The following is a 14,269-nucleotide window of genomic DNA, read 5'->3' as shown; positions in this document are numbered from 1 at the left end:
TCTGCCTACCAGAAGGGTTGTCAGAAAGAAAATCCTAATAGTAGAGAACCTGGTCAAAATATTGGGACCAAAGGATCCTTTCAGCAGGTTGTCAGTGGACTCCAGGCGTAGTACTGCTAGAACAAAAAAATACAGCATATGTTGGTAAATAAACCTGATAAGCAGTGTCTTCTGTACAGGCTGTACTTTGGCCAAGAAACAAACATTGCAATTATAGCGTATTTCTGATGCATCTTGTAGAAATTCAAAGATACGAACACATTAATTTACTTTAATTTTACATTTACATTAACTTTAATCAAACGAAGGCAGTACCTCATGGGATTTAAATGCCTGGTTTTTAATAAATCCATAGATTTTCAAGTTGTTGCAAGCACCATTTACGGACAGCGGTGATGGCCCCATGCTGCGGTTGGAGGAGCTTGGAGACCAGCGGCACGCTCCCTTCAGACACATATGTCGGCTTTGCTACAGAGTGCTGAGGCACTCTCAGCAGGATTACAGAAAGAATCAGGTTTGAAATATGTTTGCAGCTTTCAATGGCACTGATACTGTTCCTTTGCTCCAAAAAATAAGAGCTACATCCTGTTAATTAAACCCTGCTAATGCTGTGGTGTGATTGCACAGTCAGCAAGAGATTTTTTTGATTGCTCAATTTTACTTTATCTGCCATCTTTCGTCTCTGTCAGACTATGTGCAGTGTAATTAGTGCTAGTTCTAAGGGAAATGTCTGAAAGAAATGGAATTGCTGTTGATCCAGGTGAACTTTAAGGTTTTCTTTACTCTTGCGTACTACAAGCTCCATTGAAAGTTGAACTGTGAAATGTACATTTTTTGTTGCCAGCTATTAAAAACAAACTCATGTCAGATGGGGATAAATGCTTTGATGGTCTCCAGCCCAGAGGTGAAGATGTTCAGACTGTCATTACTCACTTTTTCTCAAAGGAAGTACAATTAGAATATAATCCAGTTCGCTTCTTGGGATGGTGGCATTAACAAGTCTTACTGTTTTGTTATTGATGATTTTCTAAAATTCTGGGACTTAATTACACCACCTTTGTCCTTCTCTTTGGTTCAAAGGAATACATTGCAAAGCAGTTTGGCTTCATGCAGAAACAAATTGGCTATGATGTCTTGGCTGAGGACACTATCACCGCACTGCTTCATAACAATCGCAAGCTCTTGGAGAAGCACATCACAGCTGCCGAGATTGATACTTTTGTTAGCCTTGTGAGGAAAAATAGGGAGCCCAGGTGAGATCCACGTTTTCAAGTAAATAATTACCCTTTCCTCTTGGTCTTCTGAGAAAAATCTGTACTTGCCAACTTGCTAGCAAGAACACAACTAGCTCACTTCTTTTTTGGCATTTGCCATAACTTCCTACTAGGGCAGCAGTCTCACTCTGCTGTGTAAAATCGGAGTTCTGATTTTTTTCTTTCTGAAATATAGATTGCCTCAGTCTAAATCTCAACATGGATTGATACCCTTCTGGCTTACGTTTTCCAACAGGTTTTTGGATTATCTCTCAGATCTGTGCGTTTCCATGAACAAGTCTATTCCAGTGACACAGGAGTTGATTTGTAAAGCCGTTCTGAATCCAGCGAATGCAGACATACTCATTGAAACTAAGTAAGTAAATCCTTTAAAGATGGTTTTGCTGGTGTGAAACAGAAGGGAGGTGATTCAAAGCAGAGAGCACTGCTGGCACGTCTAGAGAAAGCAGTGTGGAGTCCTCTTTGGATGCACAATAAATGGATATTGATGACTGCAAAAGTCTGCAGTAAGTGTTCTCAGCCCAGTAGTCAGAGACATCTTTCGGATGTTTCATGTTTGATCAAAGTAGACGACTTCTTGTGAAGGTTCCGTGGGCCTGATTCTCTGCTGGGCCTCAGGCTTCCCTCTTTGAGCTGTCCGATGTGAGTGAACACTTCTTGGGTACATGCACACTGTGCTCAGCTTGCAGCAAAACAGAAGCTGATGCATCTCTGCTCACCCCTTTCTCCCCCTGCTGATGGGATTTTGGTCTCAACATTGCCCTGCCGTTGCTGGAGCATCACAGCAGGCACTAAATCCCAACCATCTTTTGTAGTGACTCAGTATGTGGAATAGGGCACAGATAATCAATATCAAAGTACTGTAAGAGGGAAACAGATCTTTGTCAGGTAACATTTAAAATCCACATGGATTAGAATATTCTTGAAGATGTATGAAATTATATGAAATTATAATTCTTCATGAAATTATAAGGACTATTTATTTCCACCAGCAATTGAAGTTACTACATCAGTTACTGGTTCTTATCTCGTACATTTCATTTATATTGTTCAGATGTATGATCTTTCTTGCTGAAGAACTAAAAGCTGTAGTTGCATTTTTAGTGGCTGATTTGTTTCTAGCTTTGTCACATAAGCAGAAAAGTTTTGATCCAGTTGCTATTTAGGGGATCCAGTACTGATCAAATGTTAGATATTTTTGTTTACCAAATCTTTTCTTAGCTTGTTGAATGTTCTTTAAACAAATTCTCCCATAAAGATGTTTTTTGAAAGTCAGTTAGCCGTAATGTCTTTGCTTCTTTATTTTCGTCAGTTGAGTGGAGGTGAAATGTATGTGTACCGTTGATCTTTTCAGGGCTATATGGAAAGCTTATAATCTAAATTCACTCTAATGCTTTTAATACTAAAACCTAAAGACTTTACGTAGTAAACTGCTACTGCTGAAAGAGTAAGATATTCAGCTTTTACTTGGCAGAGTTCAGGAATAAAATGTGTTTTCTTAATGCAGGTGAGATCATAAAATTACTTTTATATCGCCAGTACATTTCAGCAAGTGTTTTAAAAGAAATGTTCTTAAAGATTTGCATGGGTCTTGGCAGTTTGTAATCTAACCACACTTCATTCTGGCAGGCTGGTCCTCTCTCGATTTGAGTTTGAAGAAGTGTCAAGTGGAGAAAATGCCTTGGAAGTTGGAGAAGATGAGGAAGAAGTGTGGCTATTCTGGAGAGACAGTAACAAGGAAATCCGCAGTAAGAGTATCAGAGAGCTGGCTCAGGATGCTAAGGAAGGGCAGAAGGAAGATCGGGACGTACTCAGCTATTACAGGTTAACAGCGTGTGCAGTAGTTGGCTAGCAAAGTTCATTGAGACTATTGCTGCGGGGGGACTTTCAGTGTATAGGCTTTAGTTGAATTTGTGGAAGGATGCAGCTCTAATGGACTAAATAGCCATTAGAGAGTGAGGATGAAGTTGGAGCATAAGGTTTGTGGCAAGAAGTCGCATTATCAGCATGAGCAAGTTTAAACTGTTTTAAACTAGCTGAAGCTTAGAGTGCATTGAATTTGCACACCATTGCCTGGATTCCTGCTTGGTTTCCAGATAAATGCATGTTAACACCGAGTCTGTATGCTAACTGTTTAGGTTAACTGTACTGAAATGGTAATTGGGGTGAACAACCATTTGTAGGAGCAACAGGATTTCAGTGCACAAGTGGCTTTGCTTTTGATTTTAAAAAAGAGCTACTGCTGTTCTCCCTGCCTTCTAAACTTCTTTCTAACCTCAAAGCATTTAGCAGTCCTGTAGCCCTCAGCAGGACAGTATATGAACTTAGGAAAATGCCACAAGTTTGGTTTGATGAATGCTCTGTTCTTTCATACAGCTTAAGCTATGCTTTTAGCAGTTTCTAATGTGAAGTGATATTTCCAGATGACTTGACAAGACACCAAGTTCTTGGCATAGTGTAAGATCAGGTTTCAGCCCAAACCAAATTCCTGTGTCTGGGTTATAAACTTCTGAAAATAGTTTGACAGACTCGACTGTGGTGGTGCAGAAAGTACAACTAGATTTTTTCTAATAGCTGTATTTTATTGTATTTTTTGCATTATCTTTTGCATTGAAAGGTTTCATATAGTAGACTTAATACATGTTTTTATTTGAGCCTATTGGAGGGCTGTGCTCAAAAGATGATCTTTTATAATACTTATTTTGAAAAATTATATTTGATTTCAAGATGAGTTTTCTTGCATTTTCTTTTGAAGAGAATTGCTAGTGTTAATTATTTTCAGCTCACTTTGTAGACTTGTGCATGTGCTTAAAACAACTATTTAGTGTAGAGTTTGGTCTAGGCCCCATGAGAAGTGCTTAGAGCTAAAAGGAGCCTGTTTCCAATTAAACATTCATTTCTTTAGGAAATGTAGTTTACACTGTTCAACACAAATTGGTATGAATACTTATGAATGTTGGACATGTGCTTTATGACTAAAAGTTAATTATCGGTCTGTTGAACATGCATAACTTAAATGCCAGTTGCTTGCTCTTAGCTTCTAGGCTGAAAAGCTGAGGAATAAAGTTGTTTTTTTGTCTACAGATTCTTTGACTGAAGGGAACAGAACTCAGTAGCTGTTTAATCGTACCTAATTTTTAAGGATTCTGTAACCTATTTGCACTGTTCCTCAGCGAACCACTGTGGCTTCAGCATTAGGAAGAAGTGCTCCATCTTCTAGAGTGTTTGGGCTGACTCGCCTTAAGTGTTTTCTGGATTCTTCTGTAACTTTTATAAATAGCATTAATTAATTCTGTATAACTCTCAGGAAAATATGATGACCACATTTATTCTATTTTCCACTATGTTTCCACTATTACTAGTGATTGGTAAATAACTTTTTTTTCTATAATGACTATGTAATTGTTTATCAGCTCTATACCCAGTGGAAGGTTCTGGAAATTAAAGTGTAAGCTGTTTGTTTATGTATTTCCCCCCCACCCCAAAGATACCAGCTAAACCTCTTTGCTAGAATGTGCCTTGATCGACAGTACTTAGCCATAAACGAAATATCTGGCCAGCTGGATGTGGACCTCATTCTCCGTTGCATGTCTGATGAAAACTTGCCGTATGATCTGAGAGCATCTTTCTGCCGGCTAATGCTTCATATGCATGTTGATCGTGACCCCCAGGAACAAGTCACGCCAGTGAAGTACGCTCGTCTGTGGTCTGAGATACCTTCTGAAATTGCTATTGATGAGTAAGTGCTTGCTGGAATCATTCCATCGTCTTAAAAATGAAAGCGGATCAATCCTAAACTGATGCATCGTTTATGCTGTTTCTGGGTTTTTAAAAAAAAAGGGGGTGAGAGAGAAAAAAGGTCTTATTCTTACAAGTTCTGTTATTCAATCCATGTAGCTTCATTTGTCTGTAATGTTTTCTGGAGAGAACCTTCTGAGTATAGAATAACCTTCTTGTACGTGCCTGGTGTAAACTAGGAAGGTGTATGTGATTTTTCTCCAGAACATCCAGTGATCACAGTGACGTTTGCCTCTGACTGGGGTGATGTGATGAGTAACCTAGCTCTGGGAAAGCAACAGAGAACTATTTTGATTTTCCTCATGCCTTATTCACTTAGAGTATTGACTCTTCAAGGCAGATTGTCCATACAGAAGCTAGCACAGTCAGAAGTGAAGACAAGGGGGAAGACGCTGAAACAAGTCATGTCCTGGATACAGAGTCCTGTTGCTTAAACCCCAATGGAAAATACTCTGATGCAGGGGTAAAAGACCTATACAAAACCACAGCCAGACTGGAGACTTGATTTTTTTTGACCGTAGACTCATATCAACTCGATTGTAGGGATACCTTAACACTTAGAGTAGTTCGGTGACTCAACTTCTTCAGTCGGAGGAAACGAACATTTTACAACTGTGTTAAATTTTAAGAATGAGTCTTTCAGTGTTAGTACTGGTGTTCACGGGTTTTTGCCCTCCCTTCCCTCAAGAGCCTAGTCGTCTTCTCTGAGCGAAATGCAATAGATCATATTCAGCTTTAAATGCCGAAACAGAAACAAATGGCTTAAGCTCTGGCAGAGGCTAAACGGTGAGTGACCCTTGACCAGACAGTAAGAGGGGAAAAAAAGGCAGTTAGTGGAAGGTTATGGGGATTCTCCTTTTACAATGCTCTACACACGCTGAGAAACCAACGTAACATTTCTATTAAGTTCAAGTCTGCTTGGAATATATCTTGTTTTTATTTGCAGTCAGCATCTCTTGGCCACATCTGTTCTCCTTAGTGCTGTACATAGGTTGTCACTGTTCTGGTTTAAAAGAAAGAAAAAAAAAAAAGGCTTCTTTGTTGGGACAAGACTCTTTTTTGTTTGTTTTTGCTTGTTCGTTTGCTTTTGTTTTCATCAGACACTCTTAAATAGTGCAAAATGAGTATATGGGATAAAACAGTAAAAGCCAGGAAATTGTGGTGTCAGCTTCTTGGTTTCCTCATTTGGATAAGTTATTTAACAGCCTTTAACTTCTCCTGGATTTTTGCAAATCACTGAAATATTGTATCAGGGGAAAGCCCTGTGTGTTTGCATGCTAAGTTTTGTTTTTGTTTTGTTTTTTCCCTCTTCAGCTATGATAGCAGTGGAACCTCCAAAGATGAAATTAAGGAGAGATTTGCACAAACAATGGAATTTGTAGAGGAATATTTAAGAGATGTGGTGTGTCAGAGGTTCCCTTTTTCTGATAAAGAGAAAAATAAGCTCACTTTTGAGGTAGTTATCCAGTTCTCATTTTTATCCTTTTTTAGTGGCATGTGTTACTTTTTTCAACACCAGATAGGTGGGCAAGTACTTAGTGAATACTAAGCCACAGCATGCTTGTGCTGTCAAGTGTGCTCCTTTCTCACGCAGGCAACCCCACTGAAGTTAGTGATAGTTTGCAATGACAGTTCTTGACATACAATTAATGAATATAAGCTTATGTCTTGGGCTCGCAGCAGCCTTGTTTACTTTCTGTGCTCTGTGTTATTACAAAGTCAAGCTTTAATGGCATAAATATTCAGTAAAACTGAACACTTTGCATGCACAGATATGCTGTAGAGCTTACGGTATTATCCATGAAGAGAACAATACAGTACCTGGGGACTTCCTGACCAATTGAAATATTCTGTCTGTGCAAATAAAGTGTAGCAAACGCATGCAGTAGTATTCTTGAACAGTTAATTTAAAAAAATTGAAATTATTTGAGCAATGTGCAGCTGTTGGGCCTGCCTTAAATATTTGCACTACATGTGAAATTATTTTTGTGGATTGTGAAGCAGTGCATGTGGAGGACGTGTGGGAAAGCTTGATAACTTGGGAACAGTAATCTCTGGATACAGCGTGTTTTCTTGTCAAAGAAAACCGTTCTCTCTGGTCTGGATCTATTTTACTTTGTAATGAGACAAATACAGTATGACTTTGTAGCTATAGAATATGAATTGTAGGTACAGACTGTTACTGCAGGTGTTTCAGTATTTGTAGACAAGTAGAAAGCTTTCTGATAACATGCAGAACTATACAGTCTTACATGGAATTATGAGGTATTGTAATCAGAATGACTCACAACCAGATTATTGGTCTTTTCATTCTGTTGAAAACTTGTTTTTTGTAGCAAAATGCTTAGTATTAATCAGGCTTTCTATTGTTGTTTTGGTAGGTTGTTAACCTAGCCAGAAATCTGATATATTTTGGTTTCTACAACTTCTGTGACCTCCTCAGACTAACCAAAATCCTCCTTGCTATATTAGACTGCGTGCACATCACTACCATCTTCCCTATTACCAAGATGGCAAAAGGCGAGGAAAGTAAAGGTAAGACTGAAAAACGAGCGGCACAGGAGATGATTCATCAGCAGTTTCTGGTTCATACAAAAATGTCAGTTTGGGTTCAACATCTCCTACTCTGTGGCTTTGCTGTAAAGCAGGGTGATGTCTGAGGAAAGAGGGAGAGGGCAGGTGTCCCCTGCAAATACCGCAGTGCTCCTCTTGCCTTCCTTCTGCTCCAGGCACTCAGGTGTCCAGCTGGCATTGTTTCATGTTGAGACAATTTCTCTTTGTAGGACGTGAAGGGTCCTTGCTCTGTTAATGTGGTCCCATTCCACCAGCATAACCTTACCTGTTTACCTACCTCTCTGAAGGGAGCAATGTGATGAGATCAATCCACGGAGTCGGTGAGCTGATGACCCAGGTGGTGCTCAGAGGTGGCGGGTTCTTGCCCATGACTCCGCTTGCTGCTGCTCCTGAGGGAAATGTCAAGCAGAGTGAACCAGAGAAGGAGGACATCCTGGTAATGGACACCAAGCTGAAGATCATAGAAATACTTCAGGTATTAGCAATGCAAAGTAATGTAGCATCTTGTGCTGCATTTAAGTCTTAGTATAGTGCCATGCTGCCACTTAATTCACTCCTGCCTTGTATGTCCCACTCTTCAATGGGTGCAGTGTTACAAGGGCAACTTTTCCAGGCATGCAGCACTCATCTCACGTATGACAATACTACTATGCCATGACTGAAACCCTGCAATAGAAATGAGTCAGCAGTGGACTTCTGCGTATGACAGAAGTGTAACAGTGACTTGTAAATATCTGATCTGCTGAAGTGGAGAGCTCATAGTCCCCCTGCTGTCATTATAGTTTCTCTAAATCCCCAGGAACAACTTGTTAGGTGTCCCAAGGAAGGGAGTTATACTTGATACTTCTCTCTGTATAGCTGTCGGCCTGAGCGGTGTTTTACGCATGCACCAGCCTCTTGCAGCCTCCTCCATCTTTGCCTGGCTTTTTCCACTTGTTCACTCCTAAGGCTTCAGAACACAAAGACAAAAGGTTTTTTTCCCCTTTTCCACAGCTCTGTCTTGATCTTTTTGTGTTGGTGACACAAAATTGCTATGCTGAAATCCCTCTTCCCTCCCTCACTGTACAAGTCCCTGTTCTGTTCAGTAACTTCATGGGCAAGTTCACGTAGGCCAAAATGCTGCAAAAGGCGTGTGGGCGAAGTACACAAGGCAGCAGGAACGCCGTGGTGTTCCTTCCCTGTGCCCTCTGTGGGAGGTTTTGCACGTAGCTGGATTTGGGGTCGTGCCCTTCCGCTCAGCAACAGATGCAGCATGCAGGGGAGGCTTGATTCACTTCCTTTCACCATTTCTAATTTTAGTTAAACTCAGAACTGCTCTCATATGGCCTGGCATGTTGCAGCAGGGTATTTTAATGTGCCAGTGTTCCCCCTGTTACCATGGGTTATTAAAACTGGCGTTAAGCATTTTCCCCTGAATTGCAGATAACTGCAAGTGCTCTCTGCATTGTACTTTGTTCCTCAAGAAAATTGTTAAGATTTAATTGTAAAGCACTGAGAAGGAGATGGCTGAGCTGTACTAGCTCGTGCCGATGACACCCCCAGCACACCTGAAGTGCCCCCTGTTGGGCTGCAGCAGGCTGTGGGGCTCTGCTTGGGGCAGTGACCTGGCTCTGGAGCTCGTGTTCAGAACAGAGAGAGAAACGCTTTCTTCGTCGCGGGGGGAGGCAGTGTGAGGGTGCATGCATTGGACAGTAATAAGGGATCAAAACTCTGTCAAAGTCTTTTACCTGTAAGTATACACATTGAAGTTGCTGAAAAAAAATCTATATTCTGCGGATTTTAAAACAAAACAAAACAAAACCCTTTTGTGTACCTCTTTTCCAAGTTAAATCCACGTTTTTACTGTGGTGATCTTGTGTGTTGGTATCACTGCATTTTGCATAAGTTGTGTGTATGTGTGCTGGAAGCAGGCAAGTTATTGCAACATTTCTACTACTTTATATCACTAGTTTATTTTGAATGTGAGATTGGACTACAGAATCTCCTGCCTACTTTGTATATTTAAACATGAATTCGATGAAAGCAATGCCCAGATGACTGAATCGCCAACTGGAAGCAGCAATCAAGAAATGCCAGCAAATGTACCAGGTTAGTCACTTTGCAAAGAATGAGTTCGTGTATGTTAGGGAAGGCTCTTTAATCTTAGAGTTGCCAACTGAATAATTGATTCAGGTTCTTGCTTTGGCATATGACGAGTGGTCCCACTGAAGCAGTGGTCATGTCTTGTCACGTACTGTGCTCTGTCCCCCCAAAAATGCCAGCAGCAAACACCACTGTCATGTGAATCTGATTCCCATATCCATTTCCCCTGTGCTGATTCCTCTACGCACCAAAACTTTTATTCCCCAAAAGTACTGTGGGAAGGAAAGGTATCAGAGGTTACCCTGTGTCAGTACTGATAGACAAGGGTATGTCAGTAAGCTTGTCGATGACCAGTGTTCTTAACTGAAAGCAGGATGGTTGGTGCATTGGGTAGATGTAGTGCTGTTAATTGCTGTACCACTATCCATGGAAAAAAGTATTCTGTAGTTAAGACCTGCACCATGAAAAATCGCTGGCTTTTAAAAGGGCAGCTTATTAGACAGCAAACAGTTTTTCTCACTTGATTTGGGGACTGTATCCCTAGATGTAACAGGGAAAGATAAGAAAAATGTGTTTTAGACGTCAAGTCTTCAAAAGAAAGACTACTTCTTTTGATCTCACTTCAAAGGGGTTGTGTTTACTTTTTTTTTTCCTTGGACTGCATGTCCAGCAGCCCCCCAGGGTACCAAGGCCTTCAAAACGGGTTGGTTGGGGAGCACAAGAGCTCTTTCTGTCAGCTAAACTTTGGAGGAAAGGGGGGAGCAGATGTTTTTGGCAAAGATGTTAAATCCGTATGCTCTCTTTCCATTCCATTTGGAAATGGTTGTGAAAGATTCAGATCTCCAAGTCTAAAGCATCTGGGCCCAGACCAGGGTCAGGCATCAGTAGTCTGTCTATTTTGTACTCGCCATCAGTGGGTTTTTATTCAAAATTTCCTTCTAATTTCATTGCCCCTTGTGCCCAATGGCAGGTCTTGTCATTTAACTATTTCATAGATCAGTAAGCCCAGTGAATTCAGACCAAGATGCCCTTTGTCATTTCTGCTGGTTGGAGTGTTGGGGCAGCAGAGAGGGAAGAACTGCATGTTTGTGCAGCATGTAGCTGAGAAATGTCCAGGGGAAAAAAAAGCCAAACACATTTTACTATTTTTTTTTGTATTTTGGAAGATTAGTCATTGCCAATGCGATAATATTTACCTTACACTGGAAAATATAAAGCCCTTTTTATCGACCGAGCCACAGGGGTATGGTTGTCACTGCTGAATGTAATGCTTTGGAACTTAGAGCTGAAGCTTGGTGTGTCTTGTGAGTGGCCCCTCTGAATGACAACGTTTCCCATCAGTGTCCTGGAACAATGCTGGTAAAATCTAAAAATAGACGAGAAGAATAACCCTGGATGTTGCTGAAGTGATTGTGCAGTTTAATTTGTGAGCTGATGGCAGGTTAATTTATTGTCTTGTTATCTTAGCAAACTGCTTCAGTAATCTGTACTCCTTTCAGCTCGTGATGACCCTCTTGCTTACACCTACATCACTTCTTGCAGTTCGAAATGTTTTTAGGCTGCAAAAACATCTCTGGTGCAACTCTGACATAATGTTTGCCTGTTCTTATTTTCTCAGGAGCCCTGGACTTTGAGCATATTGAAGAACAAGCTGAAGGGATCTTTGGTGGAAGGAAAGTATCACTTCAGTAGTGCTAATTGAAGTGTAGCTCAGCGGTGCCCAGGCTGCAGCCCCAAGTGTGCTCATAAGGGGGGGGACTGCAGTTGCAATTGAGGTGGTAAATGGGAAAAGATTGGAAACAGTTGCCCCACTCAATTACTTAGGCTTCATTTTCCTGAAATGCCTTTGATACAGCTTAAAGTAATGTCCATTTGAATTAAAAGCCATGGATAAGGCACAGGTGGTCCTTCAGTCAAAAAAGATCTTCATTGGAGTGCTTCACTTGTAAGGATGAAAGCAAAGTTGGAGGATTAGTGCATCTCAGCCGAGTGCTGCTTTAAAATCTTAGAGAAAAGTTTGTGTGGGCAAGGATTGGAACTTCTAAGACAGGTATCTACTTAGCCATGCCTTTTTTTTTTTAAATGCAGCATTAGACTATGCAAGACACAGCAAGCTGTGTCTTCAGTACCTGTTTTCTTTCTGGAGTTGCTTATGCCCTTCCTTTAACCACGGGATGATGAGTCAGTGACAGGCTTCAAGTACTTGAGCTATCCTGATATTCTGCCCGCTCTGCGTTGAAGCCCTGTGAAGGTGTCTATTCTAACAGTCCTTAGCTGCTTGGAGAGCTGCAGTTCTTTTCTATAAACCTCAGATAACTGTTTTCTTAAATGGGGAGGGAGAGAGATTCGTTTACCGAATTTATAACCAGAATTTGTAGTGCAAGTGTGCAGACTCAGATGGAAGCAGAATTTGGGAAAGATTCAAAGTAACTGATAAAGAAAAAATAGGTAGTTTATCATCTTCTGAAAAGAAGTGCAGAGGAAAGAGCAAAGAAGAGGGTTGTAAGTGCTTGACATAATTAGCTTTGCAACGGTGATATTGAGGAAGGGTTGTATTTTGTGGGTAGAAAAGGCAGTATTAGGAATGCTCAAGAACTATTTGAGTAATAGCATAAGACTGACGTAGGGCTGAATAACTAGTCATAATTTGTCCATGAAAAAGTTAGAAACTGTATGCTGAGTGAACCATGAGTAATGAATTTCTGGAAGTCTTACGATTAAGCAGCACATGGAAAAAAAAAGAAAAAAAAAAGAAAAAACAAACACCAACCTCTTATATTTTAAGGTAACGTTTGATTTGACAAATGCCTTACTTATTTCAAAATAAGAAAAAAGTTTTCCACCATGGGAGGCTGGACTTCAGGAACCTGCTGGGATGTTAGGCCCAATATGACAGTTAATTCCTATGCTTTGTTTTCAGTGAGGAGAATACACCGCTGGATTTGGATGATCATGGTGGCAGAACATTTCTCAGAGTTTTGTTGCATTTAACGATGCACGACTATCCTCCTCTGGTGTCTGGGGCACTTCAGCTGCTCTTCCGGCACTTCAGTCAGAGACAAGAAGTCCTTCAAGCTTTTAAGCAGGTATGTGCGTGTATTAAGAACGTTATTCCTCATCTGAATGTGTATATTGCAGTTTAAAAATAAATCCTTTTGTGCAACTAATGGATTGCATTCATATAAGGTTCAACTGCTTGTTACCAGCCAAGATGTTGACAACTACAAGCAGATAAAACAAGATTTGGACCAGCTGAGGTCTATTGTGGAAAAATCGGAGCTTTGGGTATACAAAGGCCAGGGTCCCGATGAGGTGATGGATGGAGTGCAAGGAGAAAATGAACACAAGAAAAAAGAGGTAATTAGGTTGTGCTTCCCAAAATTCATATGCTAATGTTTTCTGAAAGTGTAACTGCTCCCAGAACTGTGAGTACAAAAAGTATCCCTTCTGCATGCTGCATAGCTTGGGGAGGCTGTTTGCATTGCTGTTAGAATAAGAGGAAAGCTTGGACCAGCGGATGCCAGTTAGTCTTGGGTAGAAACTGCTCAGAATTAGCAGCTGCTGTAGTGTCATCTTTAGGCCCTAACAGAGCAGTTGGTTTGGGTTTTGCTGTGCCACTTGTGTTGTCCTTGCAGCACTGGGAGACTGCGTGACTTCTTTGGGTGGTCAGCCAGCAGAGGACAGCTGCGAACGGTTTGGGTGATGCTACGCTGTGATTCACAATGCACGTGTGCTGGTGCGGCGTTTGAGAACTGGGAAGGGCAGCAGAGAAGTGGCAAGAGGGCTCTGGGGCAGGTGCAGGCAGGGGCTGCAGTGCAGATCCCAGGGAGAGGGGGCAGCAGTGCGTTGTGCAGCAGTGCATCGGGCAGCTGTGCCTGGTCTCTGCGAGGGCACTGGCAGCACCAGCTGCTGTGCGGAGGCACAGTGGGGACACCCAGGTGCCTGCACCCAAAGGAAGTCATATGGACCATCCTTTTAACACATTTGATTTTTTCCATATCCTTTGGCTAAATTATTTGTATATGTAATGTGGGGTTGCTGTTTTCTTTACAACTCGTAGCTATTAATATGATGAATATTATTATATATAGTAAGCCCACAAGTGAAGCTAATGAATGCTGAGGTGAACACAGTGTGCTAAAGCACTGCATCAAAACAAAATACAACACTCTAGAGAAAAGACTTGAAAAATCCCTGAATATTTCTTAGTTTCTGCAGTTTTGAGTATTCACTTCTATGAAATGGCAGAAGAGCACAGTGCTTAAGAACCAGGTAAATGCTGGTGCTTTATCACACCTGATAGTACTGCACTTCCCTGGCATGCACATCTGGCCTAGAACTAATTAAATGCTTCAATCTCAGTGTGACTGTAATCAGAAAACACTGGATGAGAGAATGCAAGAAATAATCCCTGGGATATGAATATTTATCATTGGAAGTAAATAAAAGTAATTTATTTGTCACTTTCCATGTGTGTAGTTAGGCATCTCTTGCTATCTGTAGGATGACAGTTTAATAATAGTAAAGGGGGAGAGAAAATA

The 14,269-nt window shown here is 41.0% G+C and overlaps 1 protein-coding gene across 14 annotated transcripts in view; it reads left to right on the top strand.

Annotated features, from left to right (window-relative positions):
• ITPR1 (inositol 1,4,5-trisphosphate receptor type 1) overlaps positions 1–14,269 on the top strand; it is a 169,940-nt gene that overhangs the window by 60,643 nt on the left and 95,028 nt on the right. For 7 of the 14 annotated variants that reach the window (XM_080605983.1, XM_080605993.1, XM_080605991.1 and 4 more), the window contains 12 exons: positions 356–514; positions 1,081–1,253; positions 1,510–1,629; positions 2,904–3,098; positions 4,762–5,013; positions 6,387–6,528; positions 7,454–7,607; positions 7,934–8,121; positions 9,596–9,734; positions 11,347–11,401; positions 12,649–12,814; positions 12,915–13,085. In XM_080605983.1, the coding sequence (XP_080462109.1) occupies positions 356–514; positions 1,081–1,253; positions 1,510–1,629; positions 2,904–3,098; positions 4,762–5,013; positions 6,387–6,528; positions 7,454–7,607; positions 7,934–8,121; positions 9,596–9,734; positions 11,347–11,401; positions 12,649–12,814; positions 12,915–13,085 (1,914 nt within the window). Of the gene's footprint in view, positions 1–355; positions 515–1,080; positions 1,254–1,509; positions 1,630–2,903; positions 3,099–4,761; positions 5,014–6,386; positions 6,529–7,453; positions 7,608–7,933; positions 8,122–9,595; positions 9,735–11,346; positions 11,406–12,648; positions 12,815–12,914; positions 13,086–14,269 lie in introns of all 14 variants that reach the window. The other 7 variants (XM_080605984.1, XM_080605995.1, XM_080605994.1 and 4 more) reach the window with 1 other exon arrangement.

The sequence above is a fragment of the Anser brachyrhynchus genome (genome assembly GCF_964034855.1).
Source record: "Anser brachyrhynchus genome assembly, chromosome: 10".
Lineage (NCBI taxonomy): Eukaryota > Metazoa > Chordata > Aves > Anseriformes > Anatidae > Anser > Anser brachyrhynchus.
This window is presented reverse-complemented; position numbering and strand designations above follow the sequence as displayed.